Source organism: Malaclemys terrapin, chromosome 2, assembly GCF_027887155.1.
Source record: "Malaclemys terrapin pileata isolate rMalTer1 chromosome 2, rMalTer1.hap1, whole genome shotgun sequence".
Lineage (NCBI taxonomy): Eukaryota > Metazoa > Chordata > Testudines > Emydidae > Malaclemys > Malaclemys terrapin.
Genome location: NC_071506.1, coordinates 198,765,732 through 198,780,323, shown reverse-complemented (window position 1 = coordinate 198,780,323; position 14,592 = coordinate 198,765,732). Strand labels below are relative to the sequence as shown.

The following is a 14,592-nucleotide window of genomic DNA, read 5'->3' as shown; positions in this document are numbered from 1 at the left end:
AAATTAGATATAGTGGCCTGCTGGTGCACAGAGAACTGATGATAACATGCATACACATGAACAAATAGATTAGAGAAATAAACACAGACATTCCATTGGAATACACAGTACTCTCACAGAAGTTAGTGAGCACTTTGCTATGAGAAGTTGTTCAGTTCCATTTACGAAGATTTTAGGAGCCACATTTTGATATAAATTTATGATTTATTGTAAGTTATTTTATATTGCCTGCAACAGTAGTCAAGGTTTAAGCTGACTACTTTAGGTTCCTTATAGTGTATTTAGCTTTCATTACATTTTCCTTTTGTTCAGTTTGTTAATATTGGGCCTAATCCTGGAAGCCCTCCAGGCATGTGACTTTTAACTGACTTAATTTGTACTTTGTACAGACAGAAAGTTGGCAGAATCGGGCTCAAATTGCTAGTTTGAAAATGTAATAAAAAAAGTTTCTTTGCTACTGTCTGCTACAAATGCATAAATATTACACATTCAAGCCCCAGACCATTATGGGTTTGTTAGGCTAGCCACGTCACCGAAGCAAAAACATTTCTCAATGCAAAAAAGGGAGAGGAAAGAGGGAGGGTACAGTGTAAAGGTACATGCAGGAATTTTTAGGACTGGTATTTCTTTCAAACGTTCTCTGTAGCTTGTAAGACAGAAAGGAAAAAAAAAAATCTATCCCTGGAAGCACTTTAAAAGCTTTACAAGGATTTTCTGAAAAGTGTTTTTATTCAAGTCACATAACTTGATTTAAATGTTGACAGCAGGAAGAAAAGGATATAATTGTTATTTGTAGTGAAGATCCATGAAGGGATAATCTTCCCAGTGGCATCATATAGTACTTATTAATTTCAAGTACAGTTGTTGTTCTAGTGTTGAAAGTTATTTTTATAGTAAAATAAAGAAAAGCCTTAAGGCCCTAATCCTGAAGCAATTTACACATGTGCATAACTGTACTCCCATGAATCATCTCATTGACGTCACTGAGACTATTCATGTTGGTAGAGTTATGTGTGTATGTATATCTTTGAGGGATCAGCATCTTAATGCCATAGGTTCTGTCTGATCCTGCAAACACTTAAGCACATAGAGTAGCCCCAATTATATGTCTCATGTTACTAAAGTTAAAGCCCAGGTGTGTTTGCTGGCTTAGGATCTTAGAAATCATTTAGGTGAAAATATAACCACTGACTCCTGATATTGGGAGCAGAACTGAACTCCAATTTAAGTCAATAGGAATTTAACCTTTAATTTCAATTTGAGCAGGATCAGGCCCTAAAACTTTATTAGGTATAAATACAGTATTAAAATCTTGATTTTAAAAATAATTTTATATCATGTGCACCCGGCACAAAAATATAAAAAAGAAAAGGTCATTTGTTTACTGCTGTGGGCAGCAGCCGAGATTTATGACAAACCTACATAAGTTGTGGGAATTCCCACTACATATCTACAAAATATTGTGTAAAGTTTGTATACAGTTATCTAGAAACCCCATAAAATCCCGCAAGACCCCATAGCATCTCAGAAAGTACCCGAGGGATTCAGCAGTTTTTAGCTCACAACACTGCAGTCAGATTATTCAGATTTAAGAGAGCAAAGAGAAGGCTGCAAGAAATCAAAAAAAGATATAGATGGGTAAACACCACTTTAAAAAACAACAAATTGTCAATTACTTACTTGCAGCAATAAATTTAAACAGACCTTATTTGATAAAATGTTAGCATTGACACTCCAAAACCAGCAACAGATCAGTGTAACACAAAAACACCAGAGCTTCCCAAATCATGCCAGCCTTTACAGATATTATGTGCCTTCTCTCACAAGGAAAGATGACATTTTTCAATATGAAATAAAACTGAGTAAGCAGCAAATTATAATGTTAACAGAAAAGATAAAAACAATATATAGCCATGGTTTATGATCAATATTGTTTTGGTTAAACCTGGTGAAAATGAAGCAGGGACTGTCATTTACTATATATTTGTACAGATCCTGTACCTGATTGGGACCTCTAAGTACTACCACAATACAAACTTTAAACAATATTAATAATAAAATCATAAAGGGCTTGACCGTGGTCCCATCAAAGTCAGTACAAGTTCAATGGGCGCGAGATTAGCCTCTTCATGTCCACATAATATATTCATCTGAATTTTTTTAATGAGATGATCTATATTACCTAGCTACAAAACCTACATATGGATTATTAGCCTATCCAAAGAGATCCAAAATGCACTGGATGCTTTACAGACAAATAAGAAACTAAGAACCCCACCCTAAGGCCATTTGTGTACTTTCCTGAATTATTATTATTGATGTTATTTTGACAGTAAACTCTTTGGGGCAGGAACCATCTTTTTTGGTCTGTGTTTGTACAGCACCTAGCAAAATTGGAGCCCTTACATGCTACCACACACAAATTAATTAATAAAGAAGAAAAAGAAAAAGAAGTAGTAAATTATTGTTTTCCCTGAAAGCAAACAACTGCTAACTTGCTGAATCTGATGTCCTTTTGTCATCCAAGCATAGACGTTTTTTCACTGATACAAAACCTGAACTACCTACCAGAGATCAGCAGTCTGTGAGATGTCATGCGTTCTGTAGGACTGCTTGCATTTGGCCCCATATTTGCACACAAGAAAATGCTTTCCTACTTAGGTAGTTCTAATATGCCTGTCTTTATAGCGTCTAAGGCTCTGGCTCTGCATTTAGAACTCTGCAGGTGGGCCCCAGTGCCCAGGCAGAGCCCCGTTGACTTCAAAGAGGTTCCTTGTGGACACAGGAGTCCGACCGCATGGTTCTCAGTGCAGGCTTGGGACTGTGACCCTAAACACCCCTGTATTCAGACTCTACACATGGCTGCAATGATGTTTGTACAAAATATACCTTGTAAGGTATCATTTCAAAACTAATAACACACTGGTCATTAATATCATTGTAAAATGGATGTGTTAACCTTACATGTGAAGTTATGTATTCCCTCTGTATAATGGTACTAGAGAATGTTTAAGACAAAGACAATCAAGCCTAAGTAAAGGTGATAAACAGGTTTGTCCTAGAAGGAACATTGGTTTACCTCAATTTACATATTAACCATAAACAAAGCTATCAAGCTAAACCAGTGGAGTTGTCTTGAGCCTGAACTCAAGAGTCAGAGAACTGACATGACTCCTACCCCTCAGGCAGACACAGGAGACTGAATCCCCAGAAGGCCTTCCTGACTTTGAGAACAAAGACAATTCTTTGGGAATGTAAGGGAAAGAGAGAGACTCCATCTTTATCTTTCACCTAAAAAGACAAGAGAAATCAGTACCTCATATTTCTGGGAAAGGTCCTGACAGAGTGACAGTCAACCATGCAGGACAACAAATAATTGGTGAGAGAAACCATCTTAAACAAAGACTGTACCTTGCTACATTAAGTTTTAGACTCTTAGAAGCATTTTCACTTTTATTTGCTGGTACCATCTCTACCTTTATTTCTCTTACTTGAGAACACTTAACCTATGTCAAGTTGTTAATAAACTTGTTTTATTTTAATCGAAACTAACCAAGTACTGTGTTTGAAGTGAAGTAGTTGCTTAATCCAGTTAATGTGGCAAGCTGCTGGGTATTGACTCGTTTGCTCCCTTAAAAAACCTTATTATGTCTCTGAGTGGTCCAGGAGAGGGCAGGGCATTTCAGGGCAGATGGTTTGGGGGAAATTCAGGACTGGGGATATGTTGGGATCACTTGGCTTAGAGGTAACCAAAACTGGTGGAGACCAGAGTGTGGCTGTGGTGTAACAAGCAGGCTGGTGGAGTCAGAGTTGTTGAACTAGGGCTTATCACACAGATACTCAGTGCATGCTTGTATGCTGGGGGCGAACATCCAGACAGGCAGTTACAGCAGCAGCTCATTTTAAGACACTCAGGGTTACAGGACAAGCAATATCACAACCTCTCACTGGCCTGAGTTGCAGCCCAAAACGCTCCAATTCAGAAAATCACCAAGGCATCTGCTTAAGTCTTATTTAAGTCGATGGGGCATAAGTATGTCCTTAACTCCAACCCTATTCAGCACAGACTTAAGGACATGCTTAAATATTTTGATAAATTGAGACCTAAGTGTTGAAGCCTAGCTAGTTCTGCACCAAAGCTGTGGCAACCTGCCTGCATACGTGTTCCACAATGAGTTCATAACCATGTTGTATCACTTACTGTGAGGCAATTGTTTTAGAAGTGAATTGTCTGTTTTGTTCATTGTGGAAAAGGGGTTAACTTGTTTAACTTTATTTATTATTCCAAAGTTTCAGAAATCCTAAATTTCCTGAAAAAATGACCCGTGTGTGTTTGCGCGTTTATATTGGATACATGCACACACTAGGCAACATCAGAGATGAGTATAGTATAGTAGTAAACTCATTAATTAGAAAACATTGGTCAGTGATTAGAAAATAATCTGGCATGTCTACTTTAAGTGGTATCAAAGCTGTAATTTAATATTTCTACTGGCATTGAGCTGAAGGCACCTGGATTGCTTTAAAAAGGAGGCCCAAAGGAAAAAAGTCATAACAAGAGGAAAATAAATGTCTTTTTAAAAGTTTCCTTCTCTTTCGATCGTCAGAACCATTTTCTGTAACTGATCCTCAGGCCAAATCCTGCTTGCCTTTGGAACCTCTAGCATAAGTCAAATATTTGGCTCATGTATGGATACAGGACTGGACAATGCACCACTGAAATTAATGGGAGTGTTGCCATCAGCTCCAGTGGGCACAGACTCAGATTCTTAGAGCACTGTTTGCAAACAGCTTTGAAAGATCATTCAAAGGTACTTTTTCAGCATTTTTTTTTTTTTTTTGAAGAGATCAGCTATGAAATGAACAAACCTTGCAGGAAGCGGAGGGTCAGCTTTTCCAGCTACCAACCAGGAAGATCTGTGGTAAGCGTATCTATATCTCTTATTGTCCACTGGGACTATATCCATTAGCACGATGTACCTGGCCTCAGGATCCACTCCCGAAAAGGAAACCCTAATAGTAGGAAACATTCTCCTGCAATAGAGGGAAATTAGAAAATAAACGTGACAAGGCAGCAGAAAAAAGGAGCTTTTGAAATGTTGCTCCAAATTAAAAAAAAAAAAAAAAAAATTACATTCAAATCACCAGGAAGAAAGAAAAATTTCAAGATACATCTCTACTCCGATATAACACTGTCCTCGGGAGCCAAAAAAATCTTACCGTGTTGTAGGTGAAACCGCGTTATATCAAACTTGCTTTGATCCACTGGAGTGCGCAGGGCCCCCCCCCCCCGGAACGCTGCTTTACCACGTTATATCCAAATTCGTGTTATATCGGGTCACGTTATATCAGGGTAGAGGTGTATTTATATTTCAGTTTGACAGGCATTTAAATCATCTGTACCCCTATAAAATACACATAGAACTGATACCCTTAAATTAGAGTAATTTTTTGAAATAGGAGGAAATATAAATTTCTATATGATATATATTTTCTGCCTGGGAGTTAAAGTATAATTATTCTAATTTCAGAGTATCATTCCTATAGACACAGTGATTTTTTTCATAAATATACATATACATATATATTGGCGCTGGGAAAATACTGCAAAAACTATTTTCATTAGTATTCTGCAAACGTTGAACTTATTTTCTTTTACTCTGATAATGTTTTCCAGAAGTATTCTTGCAAATTAGCTTTACTTACAAGAACTCTGGTGAAAAATGAATTTTAAGACTAAATGCTCCAATATTTACCAAAAATGGCATAGTAAATTGCTTAAGTAATAAAAACGCACACTTCAAATTGCAAATGTTACACCTGACGATGCAACACAAAACATGCATTGCCATTTGATACTTACAAAAATCATATAATCAGATAATTAAACCACTACCAAGTGGCTTACGTAGCTACCAAACATAACACAAATTGTGAATTTTCAAAACTGTTTTTGACTGACCTAAAAAACAACCTATCTTATCTGGAGAAATTTATGAGCAACCTAAAATAAATATGGGGGAGTTGCACATGATTTGTGAACCTAAAAAGGACACATTTGTCAAATTTATATTATGATTTATTTCTCCGGGACTCTCTGTGTGTGTGTACAAATATGCATCTACAAAATTATAACACTAAGTAACAATTTTTAAAAACTATATAACATCACAACACTACATTCGCAAAGATTACCTGTCTAATGTTGCTCTGGTTTACAACTAATTAAGGGCCCAATTCTGCTTCGACTGAAGTCTATGGCCATTATGGCTTATCTCTTGTTATTTCTGCATCTTTTGCACCAGATCCTGCCCAACTGTCAACAAAGGGCTTGAACTTACCCACTGAATCATTGGGAAGTCATGCAATTAATTTCAATGGGATCAGGATCAGCACGACCACAGAACAGACTCTATCATGTGCATAGTCTACAGGCACTTTCCCAAGCAGGGACATGTCCCCTAAATCAGTAGGGCTCCAAATCCAAAACCCACTGAAATCACTAGAAGCCTTTGATGGGGCTGGAGGGAGTTGCTTCTTAAACTATAAAGGAAAGGAGACAAAGCAAAGTGGAAAGCATCTTCCTTAAATCTGCAAACGGGACATTGGAAGCTCAGGCTTTTAAGGTCTCCACAATAATCCAAATGCATCTTAAATTCCTTCCTGCATTTACAAATAGCCTATTAAGATCTAATTCACTGTATCTCTCTCAGTGCTTTTGAGCCTGTCTATCTGGGCCAATGTTTGGGAGCAACCTCTGCTCAAAAGATCAGAACCAACAAGTGCTCAATGCTAATGGCTTGGGGAGCATGCCTCTCCAAAGTGAAAGGCGGGAATCTCCTGCACAAGAACTAAGGGGATCAGTGGGTGGGAGGAAACTGAATGATGCTCTTCCCAACAGCTAACCTGCTTCCCAGGAGCTCTGGGTAGGATACTTGCAGCACCCATTCCCCAGCACAAACTGGTGACACCAGCACCTAATGGGCTGTTGATCGGTCAGCGGATTGCACCAGGCGCTTTCCCCTCCAGGAAGCTCCATGGTGTCTGCGTGACAAATAACCAGCTGTCTCTCTCTCTCGGAGTATGAGAGGGATAGTGTTGGCATAGAACCTGCAGGGGGAGCTAAGGGACTCTATAGTAAACCTAGGGCAAACAATTTTAACATAACTGGGATTCTAAAAAAAATACTTGTTTCGTTTGGGAGTTCGGGGTCAAACTTGTCATTCTAAAAACAAATGTAAAATAGTATTTTAGACAATGTAGCGGGTTGGGAGGGGGAAATGCATGCAGTAGTTTAGCACTGGGTGCAGACAGTGCAAATTGGGAGGATGACCCCGGATGTGAGCATTGCTCAGAGGCCCGGGGGAGCGACCCATCCCGCGGACTGGGGGCCTCTCTTCCCAGCTCAGACGCACACCGGGACAAGAATAAGCTTGTGCTTTGCAAACACACACACCCTCCCCCTTAACACCGGACGCTGCCTGGTAGCCCCAGCGAGTTCCAGGGCCCTTCAGCGCGTGCGGGCTGCTCCCATCCGCCTGTCCCGGGGAGCCCGGCCAACCTGCCGCTCACTGATGAGCCAGCACCTTGCCGGGTGTAGGGCGAGTCCCTCCCAGCCCTACAGCAGCTGGCCGCATAATTCCCTGGGGGTTTCTTTACAAATCCCATATAACAGACCGGCAGCACAGAAAACGGGGCGAGTAAACCAGCCCCCCCCCCCCCATTCACCCCGCATGCTGTTCTCCAGCCTTACCTGCCAGACTTGGTGATGATCATCTCGGTGCCCAGCTCGTGGAACTTGTCCCACAGTTCTTTGGTCTCCAGGCTGCAGGAGATCTTGGCCATTTCCTCACTGGGGATGATGGGGGTGGTGGGGATGAGGGGCTCGGTGCAGAGGGCGGAAGGGCTGGCGCTGAACTCCCCGTGGGGATCCAGGCTGGACAAGTCACTCAGGGGCTGAGCGCAGGAGGATTTTTCAACAAATTGTTCTGAGAGAGGGGGGGGGGGATAACGAGGAGAAACGATCAGTGCTTTGAAATATAAGGCATTTAGGTTCTGAACCGTGTAGACAAGGACTTCATCAGGAGCCAATAATGCAATGGGCTCCTGTCTAAATCTAAACGACGGAATGGGGCCAGGTCTTTTCAAAGTCACTAAAGATTTTTGGGTGTGTAACTTGAGACGCCTTAAAATGGGCCTGATTCTCAGAGTCCCTCTTAAAGGGACTGCTCTTCAGGTGTCACCCGGACACCGAATCCCTTAAACTAGCGGCGGAGGGGGGGGGGGGGGGGATCTTGGTCCCTGGGAATATTACCTACTGGAGACACTGAACATGAACTTGTTTCTGGTGTAGTATTTCCAATGGACGACACAAATGCAGCCCGTTCAGTATCATGCACATTCCCGCATCCCAAATGACAGAGTTCGCAAAAATAGGAAGCCGAGTAAGTCACAGCTCCCAAGAGGGGGAGAAATTTCTCACTCAAACGGACAAAGGACCGGAGGAGAGAAACCCCGGCTTTCCCTACATCTGAATCTCAAGAATGTCGATCATTTATATGCAGTGAGCCCAGAACCTTCCCGAGCCCAGAAAGCATTTCCAGAACTGAGTGTTCAGAGAAGAACATAAGAGCGGCCACACAGGCTCAGACCAATGGTCCATTTAGCCAGTATCCTGTCTTGGTGCCTGGTGCTTCCGAGGGAATCAGCAGAACCGGATTAAGTTAAAAGTTTCAAAAGAAAATAATCAACAGGCGAAGCGACCTGACTGTATATTTGCACTGGCTTTCTACCCTCGTGTGACTAGAGATCTTTGCGCGGAGGGCACCTCAAAAACACAGGAAAGCTGATTGTCCAATATCTCCTACTAATAGGGGATTTCAGTGGAAAGGTCACTTTGCCACTGACCACAAGATGACTAATTCTCATTAAAACAGGAGCATTCGGCTCCAGTTTTGATAAGGGCAGACTGCGCAAGTCAGTGTGATTGAATGCAGGAGGGTTTTCTAATTGTTCCCATTATCATAACCCTTAAAAAAGAAACTACTTGAGTGTGATGCGGGAGATATTTTGTGGGTAGAAAATGTTTTCTGGGTGGCGTGGATATAAATATAAAACAGAAGCCAACATAGTAAGAGGGAATTTTGAAGTCCTTACAGAGATTCATTCGTGTTCTTCCCCCCTTCCCCTTTGTTATAATTACAGCTTTGCGAGTATCCTAACAAGGTTGAGCAAACACTTCGCCTTAAATAATTTAAACGACTGCGCTTACAGTAAAGGAAAGAGAAGAAAAATACAGCTAACACATTCTGAAACCAGTCAGTAAATTTGCCAGAATACATGATTATTAAACAAACGATGCACATGTGGTTGTTTGGAAACAGGCGTCCTCAAAAGAGGTTTTAAAAATAATCTATATCTGGCGTTGGGACATTTTGCCCATCAGTAAATTATGGATAATGTTTTGTCTAGGATAAAGGTATGTACAAACAATTCAAACTATTATTTTCTTACTAAAAACGTACACGTTTTGTAAAGTACATTTAATAGTTTAACTTAATTGTCATCTGAAACGAAACCAATTCTAATAATAATAATAATCTCTTCCATGTTATGTTAGGACTTTAACGACCTTCACTGTCCTGTTTTCATTTTATATGATCTTGAATCAAAAATACAGCAATGTGCTTGTCATACAATTTGAATCTCAGACTCAAACGAACTTTACTTGAACAAATACGCCATTAAAATCACAAAGCAGCGATTTCTCCCCCAAATCCTCAAAATAAAAATATTGAATGAGGATATTTGGTGTACTAGGTGATTTTTTTAATCTTTTTTGGAACATGAATAGAAATCGAATATGACTTGAAGTATTTCCAGTAGACATAGACAAAAGCAGTGAATAATCCAAGACGAAGTTAAATATGGGATTCTGTGTCAAGCACACATTTTATAACGTATCCGGCCTACATGACATCATAAACCAAAAATTAGAAAACAAAAAGAATACTTAAAACACACGAAAGGTTTGTAGATCAGCCAGCGTATAATTTTATTAGATGTAGCAGATATCAAGCGATCTGGCAATGCTGAATCCGTCCAATTTTTGGTTTAATACTATTCATGTAGACCCTACAATTCTGGAGAAAGTCTTTTTTTTTTTTTTTTTTTTTTGGTAAATTTTCCTGCGAGTTTCTGGGTATAGCCATAAAAAGTCTGGACGTTCAACTCGGTCGTCTTGAATCAGATTCACTAAAGGGTTTATATAATTTTAAGTGAACTCATTTACTGAAACTCACAATGACTTACTATTCAAAATGATTATGTACTAAAAATATATAATCTGATTTTTGTTTCTCACAAGGTGCATAGGCTAAGTAATCGAAGGATAACAAACAAAAACTTTCAGAACTGTGTACATAATTTTTATTATTATAGTGTAATAATTGTTTTCGGGTTTTGTTTGTTGTACTTTTTAAAGTACAGGTAATTTACATAACAATTTGAAGTAATGTCTCTTGCATCATTCACGTGAGTGGAGAGAAACGTAACTGCCTTCTGCCTTATAGTCTGATGTTTTCTATAAATGGTAACGGTTGTTAAATAAACACTGTTACTAAAAGTGGAGGAATTTAGAAAATGGTTACTGGTTAATGTTCTAAACTACCTCAACTGAAAATGACGGCAGTAATAAAAAAAGATGGCTTTGTGATAAGGTTTTAGCTTCTGTAAGGAAAATAAATATTAGAATTTAAAACAGAAGAAACAAACGTTATTCTTTGATTTGTGCAACAGTCTAAAGAATTTCGCAATTAAACAGAAATATACATTTCTCTTACTGGTGCTAGTTATTTATTAAAATGACTCATGTTCTCACATTAAATGCAAGTATGCAAATGAAAATATGAATGTGTGTATCATGCAATCTAGCTTTATCATTTGCTAAAACTGGATCCCAGATTGGTTAACTTGCCCTTTTATGTACAAGCTTTGCAATTATTACTCCCTCCAAACCTCAGTTTTCAGCGATATCCATATTGGCTGCATTGGGTTTTGGTGTTATTCTGAGAGAAAGCCTCACCTTAAAAAAGTAATCAGTGCCACAAGGAACCAACTTAAAATACAGGAAAATGGACAGACAATATTGAAATGCGTTAGTATTTCTTTGACCAGACTAAAAAGAATACACAAGAAAAACCAGAACATGGACCAAACTCAGCCTGGATTCTTCACACATCTGCAGCGTACAATTTAAACAATTTCCTGTACTTTCTTTGCTCCGTATCTGTTTGCTTCGCGACACTGTATTCTGACTTTCAAAGAATTAAGTGACACGCAACGCCCCTCCCTCCCAATAGACATTTGACTTCATTCCCCTCTAGCTACCTGCTTCCTGCAATGGATCAGAGATCCATTTGGGCAGAAACGACACAGGATCCAGTCCTGCGGCTGAGAAAGGAACAGCCCAAGAAACAACTTACCCAGAGGTTTGATGGTGCTCTCTGCACTTTCCTTTTCTTTCGAGCTTCCACTTGACATGAGCGCAGCAATGGAGAACGCGTTGGCTCTAGAGGAGAGCTGAGGTTTGGGGGATGCTGTGTACTCCATGATCACAGAGTAAATCCTACAGAAACCAAGCAAGAAGGTCCTAAATTGATCCCCAGCTTCCAGCCAAAAAAAAAAAAAAAATCCTACAAAACTAAGCAGCGGAGCCAACCAAGAGAACGCAGGGCCAGCTACTCGGCCCGGGAACCAAACTTAGGAGAGTTTGGGGAACTGGGGGAGGCAAGGAGACACTGCGGGGGCCCAACACTTTGTGTGTATGGAGAATACCTAGGATTTCACAATGCCCGCGGGGTCGGATCTAAGTCCCCGGACAGGATTAGGTTAAACTGTCACCATCATCTCCCGGGCGCTGCGTTAGATGGCTCGCTGCGTGTGAGAGAAGCGAGTTGGCTCAGGCTGCGGCGGCTGCTCTCTGCGGGTGGGAGCGGGAGCCCGGAGTGGCTCAGAGGGCAGAAGGGTGGACACTGCGATCAGTCGCACACTTTCCTCCGCCTTAATTTGCTGGCTGCAGAGATCCTATCGGCTGCTGGCCAATCGGCTCCGGGCCACGTCAAGGGCTTTCTGATCCTCTTGATAGGACGTGGGAGGAGGGAGCCCTGAGCTCTTTAAACTCCCCTCCCTATGTCTCTAGCCAAGAGGAAAGGAAGGAGCGGAGCAGGAAGAGCCGATAGACTGCAGCGGGTCACACACGAGCTATTCAGAGCAATCGCTGCTTGGAAGGACTGTCTGTCAGAGAGGTTGGATTTTAGGGGACCGCTGCGCGTTCCAACCCAGCCTTTGCCCATGGGCAGCCATGCATTTTCCAGAGCTGGGATGGTCGCTCACTAGTGTGTGGAAGACTGTATGTTACAGAAGCACGAATCTGCCCCTGCATATGTTGTAGTGGCCTTACTGGCCTAGTTTTACTTTCGCTACATTGCACTCTCCAGCCGAAAACGTAAGAGGCGTTCTTATACCCGGATGGGATTTATTAATTACTGGGGAAACAGATTCCAACCTGAAACTTGTCATGCCCAATTTCAATGCAATACACACTTTTCTGTACCAGATACAAATAGACAAGGAGCTTGGTTGTTTCAAAATGATAGATACAATACACAACCATTTCCAACAGCTGACAAATCCACCTACCTGAAAATTAATTCATTAATTTGGAGAGGATCTAATCCATACCATTTTTTTTCATTTTGGAAATAAAGGTGATAAAAATAAAGGTTGCTCTTCTAACTCAACATTTCCTTTTCATAATATTTTTATTTATAAGATATTTTCCATATATTGTTGTGATACAAAGATTAAATATATGTTTTACATGGCAGATCATAAGAGAACAAAAATGAGTGCTAAGCTACTGCAAATACACTGTCGTGTGTGTGCACATATTTACCCTATTGAAAAGTTTCAAAAGAGCCTTTTTGATTTACTGTGCATGTATAATACTTTTAAACATTTCCTAAATACCATGAAAAATGGTTCCCTAGATATCTTGGTTTGTAATGGGTTTTAAATGGGTATTTAAAGACTGGAATAGTGGTTTCCATAAATACTACATGTTTCACAAATTGGTACATTCTTTTGCTTTATTTTTTCCTAAAAACTGGAAGTCCTTGTAAGAAATTAAATTCTCTAAGCATTGATCAGATAATGTTATATGTATTAAATATATTTACAAAAGCAGAGAAAATCAGTGTTACGCCTAACACACATCTTGAGCTCTGTGGTGTCTTTTCTCCAGCTAAGGATTGAATGAGTGACAATCTTTACAATGGATTTCCTGAACTGACACCACCCTTTAGCTCTTTGATTTTATATCTATAGCTATATGAAAACACACATGGCTTGAGTTTGATATGCCATTTAGATATGTATTTCATGAGTGATGCAGCTGCGAGTTATCACCCATAAACCCTCGTGTACGTTGCATTATATAGAATATGTTCTTATTTCTTTATTCTTTTTATTACCCACGCCCCAATAAACCCCAGTGAACAGAATATTTGTGGGAGTAAAGCGAGCAGGATGTTGGTCCACTCTCATTTTAACTGCATGGAGTAGCTGCTTTGTCATTTTGTCCTCTTTGTTGATTGTTTATATGTACGGATGGGATTGGTTAGTTCAGTTTAGACGTGCTATTGGTCCCGATCTACACTACACTACACTAGTCCCAAAATATTATTTGATTGGAGGATATCAGAATCAGGTGTACTCACTTCCAGGAGCCCCAATGAGCAGGGACCATAGTCCCAGCCTGCTGTATTTCTGACTCAGACAAACTCCGATTGAAGTCATCGCCCCAGTGAGAATGGCAGAATCATGCCTACATTCATTTCAACTAACCTGGGTTAATTAACTCCACTAAAACAAGTTGATGTTCATCAGGTGAAGCAAGCAGAGAACATCTGCTGGGTTTTATTATCGTCTTGATGACCTAATCACAGACTTTTGTAGGAGACATTGTTTAAATATAGGTAACTAAAGCTGTTAAAAATTAGTCTTTTAACTATGATCTAACCCCATATGTATCCGTACACTAAGAAACACAGAGAGTTATAGCTAAATGGGTAAATGTAGCTAGTTTCTATAAAAAGTGAACAGAATCACAGGGGCTATGCAATAGTGTAATTAGAGAGATGTTGCTGGTGGGATTATCCATTAATATTTCTTGGGTCCCACCACAATTATGCACTATCTCGTCACTGTTGAAACAATCATAGTATCATTTACAATGCGATAAAACGATCAAAAACGAGTGCCTTGTTGCTTTGCAATGAGCGAGAGCTATTCTTGTCATCATTTATTTCTTCCTGTCATCATTTCAGTTACATGCACCTAAAACAATCATCTAAGATTAAATGCCCTTTTAATTAATTAATTTGAATAGGCCCCTCCTAAAGCTTAGTACTCTTTACTGTGGATTTTAGTGTGGTTAATCAACAATTTGGGACCCAGTCTTGTCCAATGGGAGTTTAGTCTGAGCCAGGCGTGTAGGATCCGTCCATTAATTAGTATTTTTCTTTCAGTAGG

General features: G+C 40.0%; 1 protein-coding gene across 2 annotated transcripts in view; it reads right to left on the bottom strand.

Annotated features, from left to right (window-relative positions):
* Window positions 1–12,015, bottom strand: part of TBX20 (T-box transcription factor 20) — a 49,389-nt gene extending 37,374 nt beyond the window's left edge. For both annotated transcript variants that reach the window (XM_054020650.1, XM_054020651.1), the window contains exons 1-4: window positions 11,836–12,015; window positions 11,484–11,626; window positions 7,754–7,988; window positions 4,870–5,034 (exon numbers count right to left, since the gene is read on the bottom strand). In XM_054020650.1, the coding sequence (XP_053876625.1) occupies window positions 4,870–5,034; window positions 7,754–7,988; window positions 11,484–11,610 (527 nt within the window). In that variant the 5' untranslated portion in view covers window positions 11,611–11,626; window positions 11,836–12,015. The remainder of the gene's footprint in view (window positions 1–4,869; window positions 5,035–7,753; window positions 7,989–11,483; window positions 11,627–11,835) is intronic.
* Window positions 12,016–14,592: the final 2,577 nt, after the last annotated feature.